The sequence below is a fragment of the Misgurnus anguillicaudatus genome, chromosome 18, assembly GCF_027580225.2.
Source record: "Misgurnus anguillicaudatus chromosome 18, ASM2758022v2, whole genome shotgun sequence".
NCBI lineage: Eukaryota > Metazoa > Chordata > Actinopteri > Cypriniformes > Cobitidae > Misgurnus > Misgurnus anguillicaudatus.
Window position 1 is genome coordinate 20926673 of NC_073354.2, and position 19700 is coordinate 20946372.

The 19700-nt window shown below is 39.3% G+C and overlaps 1 protein-coding gene across 2 annotated transcripts in view; it reads left to right on the forward strand.

Moving 5' to 3' along the window:
- Positions 1 to 19700, forward strand: part of kif26aa (kinesin family member 26Aa) — a 98526-nt gene that overhangs the window by 28557 nt on the left and 50269 nt on the right. For both annotated transcript variants that reach the window (XM_055186346.2, XM_055186349.2), the window contains exon 4: positions 14843 to 15000. In XM_055186346.2, coding sequence (XP_055042321.2) covers positions 14843 to 15000 — 158 coding nt within the window. The remainder of the gene's footprint in view (positions 1 to 14842; positions 15001 to 19700) is intronic.

Consider the following 19700-nt stretch of genomic DNA (forward strand, 5'->3'; position numbering starts at 1 on the left):
ATACAGTATATATTAACCTCTTAACTGTCTTAAGACCCGAATTTTGGTTTGTGTTTTTTTTTTCAGATTTCTACCAGCTATTTTGGGGTTAGGAAGAACCAATAAATATAATAACCAAATATTTTTCTTTGAACATAAAGCAGTGTTTGTGTACAACAGGTTCCAGTTACACAGAATTAAGTATTATGGTGCACACAACAAAAAAATGTGATGTCCACATATCCAGGTCTTATGCTGCGTTCAGACCAGCGGCTTTAGAGGCCTGAAGTGCAAATTATTTCAATATTAAGTCAATGTGAAGACGCGTAGACGTGGTCTGGAGACGCGTTAACCAATCAGGACCTTGCTCTAGTAGTGACGTGATTCCCATGACGCGAATTTCCTCATGAATGTCCCGATGACTACAATTTCACGCGCGGCTTTCACGTGCGAATGAAGCAAGTAAACTCAAAATGTTCAAGCGGCAAACTAGATGCGGTAGACGCGAATTTGACGCCTCAAACGCGGCTGGTGTGAACCCACGGTTATGCTGCGTTCAGACCAGCCGCGGTAGAGGCGTGAAGCGTGAGTGATTTCAATGTTAAGTCATTGTGAATACGCATTGATGGGTGTCTGGAGGTCTCGCGGCGTGAATGAGGCGTTTAGCGTGGGACGTTAGACGCGATTCCGCCTCATTCGCGCGAAAGGCGCGAATTGAGCGTTGCCGTGGGAAACGCGCGAGTTAAAAAATGTGAACTTTGGCGGAAAACGCACCGAGTTAACCAATCAGGAGCTTGCTCTAGTAGTGACGTGATTACAGGAAGCGAGCGGAGTCGCAGAAGCCCCTCCCATGACGCGAATTTCGTTGTGAATGTCTTGATGACTAGAATTTCACGCGCCGCTTTCACGCACGAATGAAGCGAGTAAACTCAAAATGTTCAAGCGGCAAACTAAATGCGGTAGACGCGAATTTAACGCCTCAAACGCGGCTGGTGTGAACCCACAGTTATGCTGCATTCAGACCAGCCGCGGTAGAGGCGTGAAGCGCGAGTGATTTCAATGTTAAGTCAATGTGAAGACGCATTGACACGTGTCTGGAGGTCTCGCGGCGTGATTGAGGCATTTAGTGCGGGGCGTTAGACGCGATTCCGCCCCATTCTTTTCGCGCAAATTGAGCGTTGCCATGGGAAACACTCGAGTTAAAAAATTTTAACTTTGGCGGAAAACGCACCGAGTTAACCAATCAGGAGCTTGCTCTAGTAGTGACGTGATTACAGAAAGCGAGTGGAGTTGCAGAAGCCCCTCCCATGACGCGAATTTCCTCGTGAATGTCTTGATGACTAGAATTTCACGCGCGGCTTTCCCGTGCGAATGACGCAAGTGAACTCAAAATGTTCAAGCGGCAAACTAGACGCGGTAGATGCCTCAAATGCGGCTGATGTGAACCCACGGTTAGGAGGATAAGGAAGGGATAATATATAGGCAGCCGGTTGTTATTTCTGTTTATAAGCTTATTTTGCTATAACAACGGCTGCAAATGTCGCGACTGGCCAATCAGAATAAAAAATGTTTATACAGTAGTAGTTCTCAGATCACTTTCATATCATTTAATGTCTTTGCAGATGTGTATTGATAACTTAGTCTGAGAGATATATTTAAAAGACTATGTATTATGCATACTGTATGAGATAAATAGATCAGTAAAATCTGAGAAAATGCTAAAAAAAAGTCTGCACAGCAAAATCACCAGTTTTAAAAGTAATGTCAACAGTAACAACTAGCTTCTTAAAAAGTAAAACTTTTTCAGAAAGTTTTCTCTGCTGGTCCTGCAAGGAATACGTCATGGTTAACTTTGTCCTTATGTAATTTCCTTGTCATTCCTCATTCATAAAAAAGTCCCTCATCGCAGGGTTTATGTGCCTATATTTATACCATCATGGAGCACTAGACCAGTTCAGGGCTGGGGATCAAAAATTAAGTGCTTGTCAAAACGCGCCTCTGACTTCAGATGAGAAAGATGCCAGTCAGATGTTAGTGTTCTGGCGTAATGTGACAGAAAGGTTTAATTATAAGTCATTATGTCAAAGATGTGTCTGTGACTTTGTGCAAGTTGGACATCTTAATTGATTTTGTATGGTGTTAAAATATCAAGTGCAACATTTTTTATACTGTTTATATATGGGTTGTTACATTAACTTGCATGATTACTTCTATAACTTGTTAAAAATCGTAATAAACGCATACAATTCAAGGGAACACACATCACCAATACCACTGTCTTTGCTCTAATTAATACAAACACAGTTGGTATGTTGGTTTTTTTGAGTGACTTGAACATAAGCCAGACATCATTATCAGGTAGATTAGATGCTGCATGTCTCGTATTTGCCTTTTCGGGTCTGCTTGACCTTCCACGCAGGAGATTGAGCATTAAGTCATCTTGATATGGAATTCAATTTGATGGGCATTTGGATGGCTCGCTGTGACCTCATTGTCACAGATGAGCCATTTGTCACGGACGATGCTTGCAGAGATGATTAAGATTAAGAAACTCAAGGGGTGACTTGCATACACACTGCTTGTTTAGTACACTTTGTGAAGGACGGAGAATCGTCTAAGCGTTATTTTGAAAAGGATGCATGGGTGTTTCCATGGAAATGCTTTATTTGGACCTGGAGATGACCGTGACCTTGTCTGGAGGCACAGAGTTGGACCAGTTCATTACACAATGTTTAATTAGTTATGACTAGTTAAGCAAGGAAATATGTTTGATATTTGTGATCGTATGGTAATATTAGACAGATCTACATTATAGCCTACATACTGTGATGAACTATATAGCGTGGGGAAATACCCATAATCCCTTGTGGCTGTGTAATTAGCATATAACATTATGTGTTGAGCATTCGGATTTATGTAATTAAGTTGTTCTGGCGATTACAGATAATTATGCTTAAACCTATTACTACATGACCTCAAATAAATACATAAGTTAAACAACACTAAACAGAGTTTAAGGAAGACACATAGTGATAAAAATTGACAGTAATGCACTGCAAATTGCTTTTGATTAAAGCGTCTGTCAAATTCATAAATGTATTTAGAAACCGGTATGATTGTGGTTGTGAGAATTACCCAGTAAATCAAATGCATTTATTCATATTTTAAATGAAATATGGACGCATATACACTCACCTAAAGGATTATTAGGAACACCTGTTCAATTTCTCATTAATGCAATCATCTAATTAACTCTTTCCCCGCCATTGACGAGATATCTCGTCAATTAAGAGAAAACGCTTCCCCGCCAATGACGAGATTTTCCGTCTTTCCGCAATACCGCTTTTATCCACCAGGTGGCGCACTTCCGCAACTTATACAACCCGGAAGTATTGCCCTCTGACAAGCTGCTGCATGTCCGTGTCTGTTTTAAAGATCGCTCTGAATGGGAACTCTATGAAAAGTCCGTCACAAACATGGAATTATCTCTGCTTTTTGCTCAAAATGTGGTGTTTTTGCAGAAACCTACCCATATTTAAAAGCTGATTACAAAAGAACTGCTAAAGGTAGGATGAAACGGTTTTTTTGTTTGAAAGCAGAGGGTCTGTTCTTTCATTTGGTATATTGTATGTTTATATATCTGAAGAAGAACATTTTCTGGAAGGCATTAAACTTTGGTGAAAATCATGAAAAACGCTGGCGCTGGCTGGCAACTTTTTTAAAAAATGCTGGCGGTGAAAGAGTTAACCAATCACATGGCAGTTGCTTCAATGCATTTAGGGGTGTGGTCCTGGTCAAGACAATCTCCTGTACTCCAAACTGAATGTCAGAATGGGAAAATAAGGTGATTTAAGCAATTTTGAGCGTGGCATGGTTGTTGGCGACAGACGGCCGGTCTGAATATTTCACAATCTGCTCAGTTACTGGGATTTTCACACACAACCATTTCTAGGGTTTACAAAGAATGGTGTGAAAAAAATCCAGTATGCGGCAGTCCTGTGGGCGAAAATGCCTTGTTGATGCTAGAGGTCAGAGGAGAATGGGCAGACTGATTTAAGCTGATAGAAGAGCAACTTTGACTGAAATAACCACTCGATACAACCGAGGTATGCAGCAAAGCATTTGTGAAGCTACAACATGCACAACCTTGAGGCAGATGGGCTACAACAGCAGAAGACCCCACCGTGTACCACTCATCTCCACTACAAATAGGAAAAAGAGGCTACAATTTGCACAAACTCACCAAAATTGGACATTTGAAGACTGGAAAAATGTTGCCTGGTCTGATGAGTCTCGATTTCTGTTGAAACATTCAGATGGTAGAGTCAGAATTTGGCATAAACAGAATGAGAACATGGATCCATCATGCCTTGTAATCACTGTGCAGGCTGGTGGTGGTGGTGTAATGGTTTTCTTGGCACACTTTAGGCCCCTTAGTGCCAATTGAGCATCGTTTAAATGCCACAGCCTACCTGAGCATTGTTTCTGACCATGTCCATCCCTTTATGAACACATGTACCCATCCTCTGATGACTACTTCCAGCAGGATAATGCACCATGTCACAAAGCTCGAATCCTTTCAAATTGGTTTCTTGAACATGACAATGAGTTCACTGTACAAAAAATGGCCCCCACAGTCACCAGATCTCAACCCAATAGAGCATCTTTGGGATGTGGTGGAACGGGAGCTTCGTGCCCTGGGTGTGCATCCCACAAATGTCCATCAAATGCAAGATGCTATCCTATCAATATGGGCCTAGTTTGCGCGAATGACGCGAATTGAGCGTTTCCGCAGGAAACGCGCAAGTTGAAAAATCTGAACTTTGGCGGAAAAAAGTGCCATGTTCAGGAGCTTGCTCCAGTAGTGATGTGATTACAGGAACCGAGCGGAGTCGCAGAAGCCCCTCCCATGATGTGATTTTCCGCGTGAATGTCTCGAATGACTAAAATTTTGCGCGCGGCTTTTTACGTGCATATGAAGCGAGTAATCTCAAAATGTTAAAGCCTCCAACTACGTGCGAATAGTGCGTTTTTGCCGCCTCTGGTGTGAACCCACGGTTAAGTTAGAAGTATAGTTCTGTTTTTACACATACCAAGGGTCCGCGTACAGTGAGCATGATGCAAAATTCGTCATCAGGATAGTATACGCGCACAGTACGTCCGCTGCCTGATTTTTGTTACCATGCATACTTGTACAGTACGCGTAGGTCATGCATGCACGTGTATGTAGCCCAGAAGATTTCGCAATGCGCATGCATCGAGCATCTGTGTACACATACAAGTCAAATAAACTGCTTTGCTAGGCTGTGTGTTCGACCGTGAGGGTACGTTTGCGTACGCATAAAAACAGACTATACTCCGGGCTTCACATGCAGTCTTCCTGCCATTATGTTTGTTTGAAAGAACTGTTTGTATGTGTTGGAGGTATCAACTCCCGCTCATCTCACAGGGTATGAAAAGGAAATAGACCTTGAAAGTCACAGCACATCCAAACTATACGGAAACACAAGGCTGTTGGTACCCTGGAGATCATTTCCACCCTGGAAGACAAAGGCGTTGCGCTGTGAATTTTAATGGAGCCATCTTTGGCAATGTGTTTTGTTCTCACTTATTGTTGTGGATATTCGTTTGCACGTTTTTTCTTGTATGTTGAATACAGCGAATTTGTCAGATAATTCACAAAACAAAGCCAAGCAAAGTAATGCAGCCATAGCGAAGCTGTGCCAGGAAGCAGGTATTGCATTCAAAGTTATATCTTTCATTCATATCATCCTACTCAATATCAGCTTGGAGGCAGCCAGAGGCATCCAGACCTTGTGTTTCTGTAGTGAAGGACAGGGCTGGTCAGATTGTCCCTGGCCTAAGTGCCACCCGCAGGCCACTAATGGGCCTCCTCTGGCAGACTGGCTCTTTAAAAGCCCAGTACGAGCTTTATTTGAATGTGTGGAGAGAGCCAAAAGTGCGAATTGTCAACAGATGGGACCACAATCTCACCTGGGGAGAAAAATGGCACCTGACGTCCATCTGGGATCGCTGTCTGCTAGACTGCGCACACACAGGCAGCACATGCTGGCCTCGCTTTTACTTGGCAGTGGTTGGGTCCTGTGAAGGACATTAACGGGTCTCCTCAGATGCATTCGAACACAGCCGCACAGAAACAGTAGTATGAATTTAACCATTTACTTTACAGTCCTGTCCTACTGACTCCCACATTCCTTATCACTTTTAGCAGGCAGATGCTTTTTTACTTTTTAAAATTGGATCAGTACTTTTCAAAAGGCTGTGATTTTTTAATTTTGTTAAGTTATGAAAAGTGCATAAATCCAATCTATGAAAACCCACCTGAAGTCATTTTTTGTGATTTTAACTCATTCCCCGTTGCCCACCAGCATTTGTGTTTGTTTAACAAAATGCCTTCCAGGAAAATTTTCTTCTAAAAATATATAAACTTACAAATATATCAAATAAAAGAACAGACCCTCTTCTTTCAAACAAACAAACAAAATGGGGGGAAAAAAACGTTTCATCCTATCTATAATTTTTTTCTCTGCTTATAAACTCTTAAATATGGGCGTTTTTCTTTAGAAATACAAATCTTTTAGCAAAAAGCTAAACAAGGAATTTTGTTAGAGATCAGATTCAGAATGATTAAACATACACAGAGTTTAAAATTAGTAAATAACATTTTGGCTTCAGTTTTTTCATAAATTGGGTAATTTTTTATCCAAATGTTTTCTCTAAATTGATGAGATAACTTGCCAATGGCGGGAAAGAGATAATGTTTTCACTCAAAAAAATAAAATAAAAAATGCTGGGTTATTTTAGTCCAGTCAAAAAGGGACGAGTGTTGTAATTTAACCTATGCTAGGTTCTTGCAACCCAAAATGCTGAGTTGTTTTAACATTGTTGGGTCAAATATAACAATTTTCTGGGTTAATTTGAACCCAACAGCTAGGCCGGTCCTCTTTTGATCCAATGAAAACAACCCAGCATTTTTTAGATTGTATAAAACATAACTTTGATATCTTTAAAGGAACAGTATGTAGGAGTGTGACCAAAACTGATATTGCAATCACAGAACTTGTGGCTAAAACTGGTACTGCAATCACACAACTGGTGGCCAATACACAACATGACAACATAAACATCAGTTGAGGACTGCAACTCCACTTTTTAAATGACAATATCCTATCCAGACCACTGTTGTCAGTGATATAAGTATTTGAAATGAAAATTATTTCTTAATGTCTAGTGACATATCAGGACAATTTTATGATTAATTGATATACATTTCTTACATACTGTTCCTTTAATATTGACTGAGTAAGGTCATGTCAAAGATTGAAATCAGATTTGAAAAAAAATTATGCTTTTACTCAAAAACAATGTTTTTATGTAAACTAAATGTAAACATATTAAATAAATGTAAATCTAAACAATTATTGAAACTTACAAATGTTAATTTCATGCAACAACAAATACAATATGGTAATATGCAACTTGGGAGAAGGTTTATTAATTCTTTTGGAGATGCCAGCAGATTGCTGTCGTCTGACAACATTTAATATATCCTGATAATTAATAGGGTTTTAAAGGGGCCGATCTCTGCTGTCACCACTTGTGCTTGTGAATGCTCTATAAATGTCAAAGTTAAAGTCCAATGTGACCTCTTAGCTGTCAGTGAGCTCCATCTGCTGCTGGGTTTTATTGGAACACAGCTGTGCCCATCTAACACACTCCTGTGAGTTTGTGGCTTTGTTTGTGCATGTGGGAGACAGAAAGCAATGGTGCACGTATACTCTGATAAAATCAAAAGCTCTGGATTGTAATGTTGAAGGTCGTTATTCAATTTACCTTAATTTGACAGATTGAAATGGATTTTCATGGCCGTTGTACAGCAATCAGCAATTTGTTTGATGGATGAACACTTTCCAACATCCACCCTGTTTTATCAGTAAAATGGGAATCCTAAAATGATCTCTTTGGTGCCTCAGTTGTTGATCCTAAACAGCAATGAGATTAGATAGAAAGAAAGAAAGAATTTTTACTTAAAGGGACATTCCACTTTTTTTGAAAACATGGTCATTTTCCAGCTCCTCTAGAGTTAAACATTTGATTTTTACCATTTTGGAATCCATTCAGCTAAAACACTTTTAGCATAGCTCAGCACAATCCATTGAATCTGACCAGACCACCAGCATTGCGCAAAAAAATAACCAAAGAGTTTCGGTAGTTTTCCTATTTAAAACTTGACTCTGCTGTAGTTAAATTGTGTACTAAGTCCGACAGAAAATTAAAAGTTGTGATTTTCTAGCAGATATGGTTAGGACTATACTCTCAAACTGGCGTAATAATCAAGGACTTTGCTGATGTAACATGGCTGCAGCAGGCGTAGTGATATTACACACTGCCTGAAAATAGTCCCCTGCTATTGAAAGTAACCAAGAGGACTATTTTCGAGCAGTGCGTAATCTCTGGAAAAGTTCTCTCAGGATAAAAAAACGTGTGTACGTAGAGTAGTTACTTTAGAGAATTCAATACGAAATTTAGCTACTGTATGTAGGTATGATGACAAAATTTTCAAAAACCCCAAAACTCTAAATTTATCACATGACTAGACAGAGCAGACATTCCCATTTGCAAAGAAACAAGGATTGTAAAAATCTGTCGAGTATTGAGAAAGTTATGATATTTTTAATATTAGAAATCAGGGGTAAAAGTTATATATGGATGTCTATGGAATGTGTGTGACCGAAATGCTGCTTATTCACAAGTTTTTGCTTGTAACTTTCTCATTTTATCAGATATTTGCATGAAATTTTAACAGAAGGTAGAATTTTGTTAGTACTTTCAAAATAAATTATAAAAATTTACTGTTTTAGTTGGAATGGGCATCAAACTTTAGTTGGAATGTGCATCAGACCCATGGTAACCATGGTTTTTTGAACGATACCTGCAGTGGACGTTCTGACAGAGCGTTCATTGTAGTCTATTAATAGATACGCGACTAAGAAATTTCCGCGGTTTATTTAAATACCTTCTCCACCATAGACTCAGAGTACAATGTTTCAGGACCAAGATAAAAGATATTTATTTGGGTCCATCTACCTTTCATTAGAGACCAGAGCTTAGTGGAAGCACACCGCCCGGTTGAAAGTGACACAAATGTTTAAACAGTTGCTGTGAATTAAAAACACCTCCGAGTTGAAAGTTAAAAATATCAAACGCTTCCGGTGGTCGGACTTGACCTATTTATTGTCGTATTTAGTAAAAACATACTACAACCTTGCGGCGAGAAGTGGATCTTGCATGACACACATTTAAAAGTACTGCGTGGGCTGGAACAGATTCTTCGACCCAGAAATTCGACGCGCGTGCCCGCGATGTCAGCATTGCTACTGTATGCTGTTCAAATCAGTTTTATATCTCTATACTTTCCCTGTGTGCCATCAAAATATTTGGTAAATTTATGATTAATTACATTTCTCTAATAAGAAACATCTGATATACCCGTCTCCCAAACTTTAAAAAGCAGTCTCTTAGCAACTTTTCTAGTTACACATCCTCTTTCCAGACTAGCAGTGCCTTTAATAGTGAAGCCTGTTCATTCTGAACTCAAAATGTCCATCTTTCCTCTTTATTCTTGGCTCTAATTGTGGACACTGGCATAAGGGTGTAATTTCCACTGGAGTGAAACAGGAAGTAGATTAGCACACATAGCCATGGTTGGTGTTCTCTGTGGAGCAGAAGACCCAGCTCACGTGCGAGTGAGATTCTTCTCTGCTCATTATTTCTACATCAGACTGTCAGGAGATCACAGCTACAGAATTGGTTTTACCTACTCATGTCTTTCCATTTCCTCTGTTTTTGCTTTTGTCCATGTGTGCCTAAGTATATCTGTACTGTATGTGAGCCTGTGTACATGTGTCTAAGTGTGTGTTCTGCCTCATGTTTCTTATATATTTTGGCTATAAAATTGTAATATTATAGAAACGTAGGGTAAATCCATTTGATTGTCAGATGCAAAAGCCGCTTAAAGCCACCTCCTTCTTAAATGAGATAATGATATGCTCTTGCCATGTATTATATGTTTAAATCCGCCTAATCCTGGCCTCAGGCCATTCAGAAATACAGGTTTGTTGGCATAATCCGTTAAACGGCACACGTTTTTCAGCAAAGTTCTCTAAGTGCACAGAAGAAAAATTGGATGACTGAAAGCACGCGTACGTCAAGGTTAAAAGAGAATATATCTATTTTTATCTTTGTGCTTTTTACCTTTATTCAGAAAGGACAGTGAAGGCTGACTTGAGACTTTTAGAAACTGATATATTTGCATGTACCTAACAGGGTTTGCGTGTCAATAAAGTGACATTTGTAAAGAATTGACTAATAACCTTTTCATTGCCATTAAAGTGAAATTATTGAACCTAAACATAAGAGCGTGATAAAAATGCTTATATACAAGAAAACATATCAGATGAACTCACATTATCCAAACCAAACCATGCCCCAGTGCGATTGTCCCTCTCCCTACTCCCCCAGAAGCACGCACTCACACTGTACTTTTATTGATCCGAGCTCGAGAGCATTTTTGTCATTAGGATGCAATTGTTTTAAACAAAGCATGAAGTAAAGCGCTCTCTTAACATTGGAACCCATCGTAATGTTAAGTCTGTGTTTTTTATTCAAAGTCGTATAGTGCACGATGACACACAGCTCTCTCACATGCCATCATATTGCTTAGTTGGTCTGTCACGAGCAGTGGTGTCAAAAGTACTCATATTCATTACTCAAGTAAAAGTATAGATACTAGAGTTTAAAAAGACTTTTGTAGAAGTTGAAGTATCAACTCAAGCTATTTACTCAAGTAAAAGTGAAAAAGTACTGGTTTCAAAACTACTTAAAGTATAAAAGTAAAAGTAATGTAAGGAAAAAAATGTCATTACGGAAAAAAGCCTAGGCCGCGTCACAGGGGCCTTTTGGGCACTTCCCTATCTCCTCTAAAACATGTTTCTAAAGGCCATAATAACTATAGTGTTATATTAAAATGTTAATGTTAAAAAATGTGGGATGCACTAGGGCCAGGGGTATGCAATGTCAGTCCTGGAGTGCCGATGTCCTGCAAATTCCAGCCCCAACCCTCACAAAACCCTGGCCACCTGTAGTTTCAGGTGACTTTTTCAGGGGCTTTTGATTAGACCTGGAGCTAAACTCTGCAGGACATCGGAACTCCATGTTGCCCACCCCTGCACTAGGCTATCTGTTTCAACCAAATACGGTATATGCCCATTAAAAATGAACGCATTTTAGTACAATGCAAACAAGTACATTAAAGCAGTGGTTCTCAAACTGGGGGCCGCGAGATGGTGCCAGGGGCCCCAGTTTTATAATATTTCATGAAATACATTACTTTATTATAAATTCTGTGTAATTAAACCTCAGAACAATAAGGCTACTAAACAAAATCAATACATTTGTATAATTTAACATGTTTTGTTTAACTCAAAATTTATGTTTTAGAATGATTTATGTCATAAATTTTTTTGGGGGGGGGGCTGTGAAGGAATCCACTGTACACAAGGGAAGCCGCAAAAAAAAAATTGTTTCATAACCACTGCATTAAAGAACCTTATATGTGTACTACTGAGCATTATATATAAATATTCAAATATTATAATGGTGCAAAAAGTCAAAATTCAGAGCAGGGCCGCTGCTGGCCAAACTTTTACAGTGGTGCCCTCTCTAGTTAAAAAAACAACAAACTATAGTATGTGTGAGCATAGAAATATGCTATTGTTATCATTTATAATTGTATTTTGACAGCAATACAATCTACAATAACACACATATGCAATTATATATTAAAGCCTATATTTCTGCATCTGTACCAGTGTAGCTAATGGACTTCAGCTTAATCTAATGTGACAAAGCTGATCTTACATGTCAGTGTAAATCCAAGTAATTTTGAAGACTGTCTTTCTTGTAAGTAAACTAAAAGTCAGGTTTAAGGAAACAGCTGATGTCTATTAACAAAAGCAAAAGTTGGTATGCATGGTTATGTGTTTGATTGATTTAACACTCAAGCATTCAGCTAAGTAGGTTTTGTTAATGCAAATAAAATTTAGGGCAGTTATTACAAAACAACAGATGTCTTTAGCATAGATTTCTTTGCCATGCTTCAAAACGCAACGCAGCACAATGTCATTTAAGTTGAACAACTGAAGTTACATGATTTAAATTGGTACATCGTTATACTATTTAAATCACACAGATGCGGTGGTGTCAGCAGCCAGCTATACATTTACACAGGCTTGTGAATGTGAACTGACCTGAAAGTGATCCGCGAGTTTTATTTCGTCCTTTTCCATTTGAAGGCAGAATGCCGCGTTCTGTTACTGTACAAACGGATGGCGGATGATATCAAAGCATCGCGAGAGCAAACTGCTCCAACTGCTTCGCATGCTTTCTAATCGCTCTCGCGGTTCTTTTAAGTTTATCTTTGCAGCGCTATCGAACAAACTTTTGATCATCTGCAGTCAGCTGGGGGGGCGGGGATTGCGTACGGCGGGGATTGCGTACAAACCAATAGAGTGTCGGAATGGTGTATGTTTATACTTCTCATCCAACCACATTCGCATTCATCCGGATGATGCAATTTATCAAGATAGGTTTTGGTTTTTTTTAACGATGACAAGCCGGAATGTAAAAAAAGAAAACAAGCCGAAATTAAAAGAAGTAACGAAGCGATTTTTAAAATGTAAGGAGTAGAAAGTACAGATAATTGCGTGAAAATGTAAGGAGTAGAAGTAAAAAGTCGTCTGAAAAATAATTACTCAAGTAAAGTATAGATACCCAAAACATCCACCCAAGTATTGCAACGAAGTATTTGCACTTCGCCACTTGACACCTCTGGTCACGAGTACAGCTCGGACATTCACGTAACCCTCCTGCGCGCATTAAAAAGGTTTTTTAAGAAGGCAGACGAAGGTGAGTGGTCACGCAACAGGGTTTCCCTGGCGAACAATGATAGATAGCGCAAAGATTGTAAAAACTGATTATTTCCCACTATTAATTACATTATCTTAAAGGAGTATAACTACTGTAGCATGTAAATAATGCACATAAATAACGTGAGCAAGAGCGCTCAACAATTATATCGAATTAACAGGCACGTGCAACCTATCTAGCTAGTTGCTCAAACAACAAAATCACCAGCTAACTTACTTTAAATTTGCAACAACTATAGACTAATACAATAAAAGGCTTAAATAAACTCAAAACATAAGTCCACTTACAGTTCTCACAGACATGCGTTTTATAAATTGGCTATCCTCCAGACAGTAACGGACCATTTCTGCCGTGTGGCGCGTGCGTGTGAAGCGCGTCCGCGTTACTCTCCGAGATGTTTTATCAACTGGCTAGTTATCCTCCAGACAGTGATGGACCACGTATTTCTCTCATTTCTGCCGTGTGGCACGCGTGCCCGCTCGCGGTGTGAAGCGCGTCCGCGCTATTCTCCGAGATGCACTTGACAGTCTTTTGTGCAGAGAAAGTTGGACGACCTAGTTAAGGCGGTAGGGTTTCCCAGCTTAGGCGGGCCGCCCGAACTGCAAAGTGCTGCAGGAAACAACTGACGTCTCTCATTTTGAATTGCGCTCAGGCGTGATTGCGCTCACACTACAGCCTTCCGCGTCTGAGCCCAAGTGAACGGCGCTCCAGCCCACCTCTGCAAGCCAGCAAGGGCAATCACACTAGTCAAACGAACCAGGCTTTGATTGTCAAACGCGCCCGAGCACGGTTTGGTTTGGTTAGTGTGAGTGCGCCCTTAGAGGGTTTGGCATCTGAGTTATCATATACAAACTGAGAATGCAAAGTTTGTGACATTATTTTGTAGTAGTTGGCTGATATACTGATTGTATGTTGGTCTCAGGTGCACCTGTTTTTTGGAAGGGGCAGTGACCTTCCTGGCTTCCTTGGGGCTTTAAATGTATTGTAAGATGAGGCATAGAGAAAAAGAAGAAAAAACAAAATCCATCATGTGTGTAAGCTATTTTTAACAGTTTTTGAATCTTGGAGGCTGAAATCCTGACCTACTATGTATTTAATTTTTTTAATAAACTAAGTTGCACCAGACCTCGACAGGCAGTGATCACTATGTATTTACATTGTATGGAAGAAAGCAACTTTGACATTTTGATAATAACTGTGCTTCAAGTCATAAGACTTTTGAGTGACATGAAAGTGGGCTGAAAATGACAAAATTTTCACTTAAATGCAAATTATCTGTGAAAGGTGCGGCTTAATTGGATGGGCCTAATTTAGACTTGTGAATTCCTAAACGTTGTGGCAGAAATCACCCAGACAACTACAGTAATTGTGTAACTTATTTATTTATTTTTGGAGTATCATTAAAAAATCAATTTGTTGGTTCTCATATGTGACCCTGCCTATGAAAATCAGCTTAACAAAACAAAATTGAGATGGATATAAAACATCTCTAAAAATCTTAGGATGAGATTCGATCTACAGTGCGTAAGTTACTTGGAGAAATGTTTGCAAATCTGTGGAAACACGGTTGAAAAATCAAATAACTGTTTGCAAATATATACAGGATTTCCCACCTGACCATTCAATTTCACTAGGAAACACATTTACACTGCTCATGTATCCCACTCACCTCATGCCCTTTTCCAAAAATCTCCTTAGATCAAGCGATGGTTCAAGTCAAATTGATTACCATTTCTTATGCTCAAACTGAGGTTGTGTATGTTTTTTACTTTAGTCTTTATACTCAAACTTAAGCACTTATTATTTACTACACAGTATTTTTCTAATTTTTTAATTGTCTTTTATTTCCGAACAGGGTCATTCTGTAAACAGTTTGGCAGCTGACTCCTCCAAGTCCAGTCAGGCGAGTGCCCTATCCACAGTTTCTTCATCTGGAAATAAACCTTCCCACCACGACAAACCAGCGATCCCTGTTGCACCCCAAACTAGCTCAGCAGCCTCATTCCTTCTCAGGTAAGCCTTAATCTTTATTGGGGGCATCCCCAGGATGGCGCACAGCCATCAATCCATTCGATCGTGCTCTGAGACTCCTGATCCCATACTGTATTTCCCTAGCACATGCTCAGCCCCAGAACCTAAATCCTCAGTTGCCTCTGGCAATCGCCACAGTGCTTTTTCAGTGCCCGTAGAGACTGCAGCGATGTTGAAGGCAGTTCAGCCTAATGTGTTGAAATGTCATCGATCAATGCTTGGGCTTAGCAGTCTCAGAGTGCAAAATCCAAATGGCAGAGGTCTGCGCTCAGCTGAACTGAGCTTGTGTCCTGAGGGATAATGGTTAATCTTAATGTACCAGACAAATTGTTTGTGAAAATTGTTCCTGAGGAGTGATGATTTAGTGTAACATTTAGATTACAATGACACGCTGTTAGTTTTCGAGGAAAAATGGGTGTCAGCAAAGGCCAGTTTATTTTGTTTTGTTTCATAATTCTCTCATAATTCCTCTGATGTTCAATGTTTTTACAAGAATTTATGGTTACTTTATTCAGCACCAAATAAAAAACACAAAAGTTTCAGCAGTCCTTTTGCACCGGCAGCAACATAAAAGCCAAAGCATTATAGAAAAAAGGACTGAATTTTATCTCTTTATTTTTTATCATTATTTGGGTTACCATAAAAAGACAAAAGAACAAGTGACAGCCGATCACATAATAAACACAGGCAGGAATTTGTGTGCATGACCGAATGTCTGAGAATAGAAAGAGATGCTTAGAGGTGCGAGACACTAATTGCTGTGTGACATTGCATACAATTAGCCTATTGACAAGATTGCTTCTCATGTCTGTAGCTCCTCTGCTTCAGTACCACCCTCTGTAAATGATTGACAGACATCACCCCGGGGGTCTTTTCCTTGGCCATTACGTTCTCCAGAAAAGAAGTAATGAAGGCAGTGGGTCAGTCATGCAATTGATTTTAGACACCAGTCTCCGCATGAACTGTGCTTTTCAGCGCATCATTAAGTATTATCACTAATCCTTTTCCATTTGAGTTGACTTGGATGTAGTAAATTAGTATGCACATTAGGTTGCATGGTCTGCATTTGTCTTTTTGATGCCAAGCGCACACACAGTGGTTGATAAATATGGGGCACAGGGTGAAAATATATATATATATTTTTAATCACTGTACATTCACTCATTCAAAGATCTTCAAAACATAAGCATGTGCCATTATTTAAATGAGCAATGACTGACTAAAAGACAATTTGAATATTGCTTAGACTGCCTTTGGCAAGATATGCATATTCATCACAAAATGTTTCCAAACTCCTTTCAATTATAAGAGTCAGAGGAGCTCAGATGCCGGGCAAAGTGTTTATCCTCTCTCTGGCCTTGACAGCCACCTGGTAAACACATACTTTACACAGATCCTTCAGAAACAAGTTGCCATGGTTGCACAGTTGTGAAAGAAAAAGAGGCAGAAATAATAATTATAGAGAAAATGAAAACATGGAAGGTAAACCATGGTATATAATTTACTCTCTGTTGTTTCCCCAAATAAAATATTTGAATACAGTAGTTTAAGTATTTATATATTTCTTTTAATAGAGCTGTAATGAAGTAAGATATTAAGCAAAAGCAGGAGCACCACTGACTTCCATAGTAGAAAAAAAATTGTAAACTATCCCTTTAAAGGGACACTCCACTTTTTGGAAAATATGCTCATTTTCCAGCTCATCTGGAGTTAAACGTTTGATTTTTGCCATTTTGGAGTCCATTCGGCTGATCTCCGGGTCTGTTGGTGCTACTTTAGCAAAGCTTAGCATAATTCATTGAAACTGATTATACCATTAGCATCATGCACAAAAATAACCAAAGTTAGATATTTTTTAATTGACTCTTCTGATATTTCAGCAGTGCCCGAAAATAGTCCACTGCTATTGAAAGTTACCAAGGGGACTACTTTCAGGCAGTGCGTAATATCATTGCGCCTGCAGCCATGGTAGCATGAGAGCAATAGTCCTTGATTATTACGACAGAATGAGAGTATAGTTCCTAGCCATATCGGCCTTGAAAATCGCAACTTTTCATTTTCCGTCAGTCTTAGTACACGATGTAACTACAGAAGAGTCAAGTTTTAATTAGGAAAAATATTGAAACTCTTTGGTTATTTTTGAGCACGATGCTAATGGTCTAATCAGATTCAATGGATTATGCTAAGCTATGCTAAAAGTGGTACCGCCAGACCGGAGATCGGCTGAATGGATTCCAAAACGCTAAAAACCAAATGTTTAACTCTAGGGGAGCTTGAAAATGAGCATATTTTCAAAAAAAGTGGAGTCCCTCTAAAGCAGGGGTTCTCAAAGTTTACATTCAAAGGTCCAAATCTGAATTCTCATCATTTTCATAGGTCCGGAAAAACTGGTTATTACAAAAATTGTCAAGCATGGTAATAACTTTATGTAAATCACTTGTTTATATAACAAATTAACACAAATAGTTTGGGAGAAACATAACAAGTGTATTTTGCATTTAAAGTAAAAACATTTTTTAAACATAAACACAAAAAATATGCCAAAAGTAACCAGGTGCAAAATACAGAGCAACCTAATTAGAGAAATGTAACAGTTTGTTTTCCATCAGATGCATAAACCATGGCAAAAAAGTGTGGTTGGTTGACGGAGACACTGACCAAAATTAGGGGTGCACCTATAAATTGGCTGGTGATGCTTGCTATGCTTCTCTATGAATTACAGTGAAATGCCGTTACATCCAAAAGCCAGGGGGCGCACTCGTGCAAAAACTCAATATGCGCTGCAGACGAAGAACCAGACACACGCAGCTCCAGGAAATGTCTTAAGGATATATTTATATTGCTGTTCTTCAAACCTTTTCAGGTATTTTCATGATAATAAAGAATAATAGGTATAAAGATTATGTTTGACGAGTGTTGCTTTTTCAAATGCATGTTATAAACGAATCAAACCAACAGTGATTTCAGATCGATAAGGACTTACTGATCAAAAGTCGTAGTACATGAAGTAGCTGTGCATAATATCTGGGTGTGATGGCTACAGCGTCACACAGGACATTTTTAAATATCTTGTTTTATTTTCGGACCAGGAATACTCTTAAATCTAAACGAATGGTTTACAAGTTTAACATGGATTTGTAAAGTAGCAAATGCACACATTTAATCATTCACATAGAAATGAATGCACTTTTAATATGAAGTGGACACGGGTCCGGATCAAGTTCCCGTCGGGTCCGGATCCGGACCGGAGTCCGGACTTTGAGAACCCCTGCTCTAAAGGAACCTGCATATTTATGTTTAAAAAATAGAGATGGCGATAGAGAGGCAACAATAAGGATTGCAGATTGCTTATAAATAAGTAAAACTGATTAGTGGCATTTTTTGGGGATTGTCTTAGACTTTGTGTCTGTAGTGCCGTGAAAACCTTTATTTGCACAGAGTCCACTCAAGTAGCACGCTGCAGCTTCAATGACCTTTAACCCCAGTGATCTTCCTGGAAGACAGATCAATGTTTCAAGCAAGAATGGCTGTTTTGACAGATCCCTTTCCTCTTATCTGTTAGAAAGTGTCAGTTTGGTAAACAAGCCAGAGGGAGTGGAAGATCACATACAACCACACACACACACACAAACGCTCACAGATACAAACACAAAGTGTCAGGCACGGTTTCTCTTTGGAAGTATCAGGTATATGTTTTTATTTTATAGTAGAAACACATTAGATGAGCACTCAGCTTTACTGTCTATTCTAAATCATAGATGTGATGAAGGATATTTACAGTTATCTTCCACAGCCCTGTGACCTTTAGGATAGTAGATCAGTAATATGTGACACATATACATGCTATATATATATTCTTGTGACTTGTATTGTGCTTGATATACTTCACATCAAGTAGGCTGTTGGCTTGGCACAATGCAGAAATCTGCAAAGGTGTGCAGAAAGCAAGTGCAGAGAGCAAGTGGGTTTTTACGAGTGAAGGCCAGCTGTAATCTCGTCTTTAAAGATTTACAGATGAAAGCAGAGAGGGTTCTTATGACTGTAGTAGGGACCGTCTCACCCTGGCTTTGATGTTGTTCTGTGGCTGAGAGGCTCTCGGTGATTTTTTCAATAGGCTTTCATCGACATTCTGAGTGTGTGTTATCTACTGGAGTCATCATGTGCCGTAATATTGTCCTGCATAGTGCCGCGCTAAAATGCATAATCAACTGGGACCAGCAAAGCAGGCACCTGTTTCGGTCGAGTGAAATTGCTCGTAGTCAATGCAGGTTGCACAAAGGATCGGAACGCGACATCCAACTGATGCGCTTTTTGCTTTTAACACATTTCCTTAAATGCTTTTATGTTCAACAGTATCCTCTCTTTCTCTGCGTGTGACAGTATAGACACGTTAAACTGTTTATCGTTGCTAAAGGAAAGTTACAACCCTGCACAACTTCCTAGAAGCAAAAAGCTTAAATTGGAAATTCTTACTGGCAGCATGTTGAAGCTTCTGTTCACATTCACAATGCAACAAGGTTGACTGCAACACACAGTAATGTAAATGTAAGGTTTTTGTTGTGTGAACTGACATTATTTATGATTGGCCTTCCTTCACACTCGCTTCTCTCTGTTTCGTTTAGCACTTCACGTTATGTTTAACTGACATTGGAAATGCAAACAGTGGCAACCACTTTCCATTT